The sequence below is a fragment of the Ipomoea nil genome, unplaced genomic scaffold (assembly GCF_001879475.1).
Source record: "Ipomoea nil cultivar Tokyo-kokei standard unplaced genomic scaffold, Asagao_1.1 scaffold2705, whole genome shotgun sequence".
Classification (NCBI taxonomy): Eukaryota; Viridiplantae; Streptophyta; class Magnoliopsida; order Solanales; family Convolvulaceae; genus Ipomoea; species Ipomoea nil.
This window is the reverse complement of record NW_017619133.1, coordinates 1,276,583-1,278,392: the sequence shown is the minus strand read 5'-3', so window position 1 is coordinate 1,278,392 and position 1,810 is coordinate 1,276,583. Positions and strand designations below refer to the sequence as shown.

The following is a 1,810-nucleotide window of genomic DNA, read 5'->3' as shown; positions in this document are numbered from 1 at the left end:
CTTTTATTTTATTTATTATTTACTATTTTAGGCCTTTCTAAAAATAAATATTGTTACTGTGCGTATGACGGTATGAGTATAGAAAAATATTGTTATTTACTATGACTACACATTCATAATTTATGAGTGTTGAAAAAGTTTGCGCAAAATGTGAAAATGAAGAAGAACAGTTGCGTTGTTAATTAAGAGAGAGAACAAAAAAAAATATCGTTACTGTTGGGACGGTGTTCACCATGGATGGTGAACACAGTTCCATGGCATAACGATGGCTAATGAATAGGGTATATCTCTTAACCTTTGGTATAGGTTCAAATCCTATCGAACGCAATTCCAAATGCTTGATTGGATATACGATCTTCAAAATATGATTTCTTCAAACCGTCCTTAATTGTTACACCATTGAGTAAAGAGTAGAATTTGGGAGCATATAGTAAAAATCATGAGTATATGGTATCATTGTATCAATAATGGTGATTAAAACTAATATATTGACCTTCAAAAAAAAAAAAAAAAAAAAAAAAAACTAATATATTGAATGCATGCATCACTTTGAAGGTGAACCATTCCTTGATATAAATATTATAATTGTTAATTTGTTATGCAGCAAAAATATTGGTTACAGTAATAACATTTATTATTTAAAAAAAAAAAAAAGAAATAGGCCTAAAATTAAAAGTAAGAAAAATTTTCTTTTCCTAAATTTTCCTAGCTATCATCAGCAATTGCAGCTCATAGGTGGGAGAGCTGTGTTCTTCCCGTTCGCCGTCGACGGCAGCTTGTTGAAGACCCGACTCCCGAAGACCAAAAACCCGAGCGTGTGTCCGGCGACGGCCACCAGAAATACGCCGCCGTTGAATGACATCACGGCCAGCATCACCATATACGCGAGCCCGATTCTCATGCCGTACATGGCGGTCTGGAGGAGCCCCGCCGCCGCACGGTTCGCGCCGTCCTTGATGTAGTTGCAATTCGACAACCACTCCACCAGAACCGCGAGAGCGAAAACGACAACCAGCGAGAGAATATACATGCCGAGGTTGTCGTGTCCCGGCCAGCCGGAGAAGAGAACCTCCGTGTTCTTCCCCCAGAAGAACGTCATGTGCATCATCATGTGGCGGCGGTGAAAAGTGCCGTTCGCGGCCGGCGGCGGGCGATGACGCCGGCATCCCCATACCGTGCATGTGGTCCATCCCTCCCGTATCAATGGAATTCGCCTGAATTTTTGAGGAAGAAAACGAGGGTTTTGGTGAGGGCGGGTGGATTAAAGAGTGGCCGGTATGGCGTAAGAGATTGAGAATTCCAAGGTTGTTATTATCATTGAATAGGTGTAACCAGAGTACAATTCTGTACTGTACTACTGTATATTGTAGTACAAATACTGAAATTTTCGTATTTTTCTGGTAATTTAAAACTTAAAAGATCATGATTTATCTTGTTATAGCTTTCAGAAAATAATAATAATAATAATGATTTATTAATTTTCCCCCTTCTTTGTTTTAAATTAGTAATTTTTTATTTTATTTTTAATCTTTTTCTTTGGCAAATTTCACTTTACCATCTTACATTTGTTATTTTAATTAAGAAAAAAGAACATGAATTGTATTATTATTGTATTTCAAAGTCCAACACAATCCACAACGCGTGTTATGGCGTGCGTTGTGCAGATCAGCGCGGCAATTTCATGATTTAGTCTATTTAAAAGGTTAGTTGTGGGACTACTTCATAACCAATCACTTTTCCCCTTTAGAAATCAGATTTTAGCATTCTTAGTTAGGGTTCTTAGGATAGATTTACATTTCTTTCATCATCT

General features: G+C 37.4%; 1 protein-coding gene across 1 annotated transcript; it reads right to left on the bottom strand.

Annotated features, from left to right (window-relative positions):
• Positions 1-641: 641 nt before the first annotated feature.
• LOC109156234 (copper transporter 1-like) lies at positions 642-1,266 on the bottom strand. The gene has a single exon (XM_019304088.1). The coding sequence runs from the start codon at positions 1,109-1,111 to the stop codon at positions 716-718; it is 396 nt and encodes a 131-aa protein (XP_019159633.1). The 5' UTR covers positions 1,112-1,266; the 3' UTR covers positions 642-715.
• Between the last annotated feature and the right edge of the window lie 544 nt (positions 1,267-1,810).

What these genes read in the sequence shown, in the direction of transcription:
- LOC109156234 (XM_019304088.1), bottom strand. Translation starts at nt 1,111, where the DNA reads ATGATGATGCACATGACGTTCTTCTGGGGGAAGAACACGGAGGTTCTC.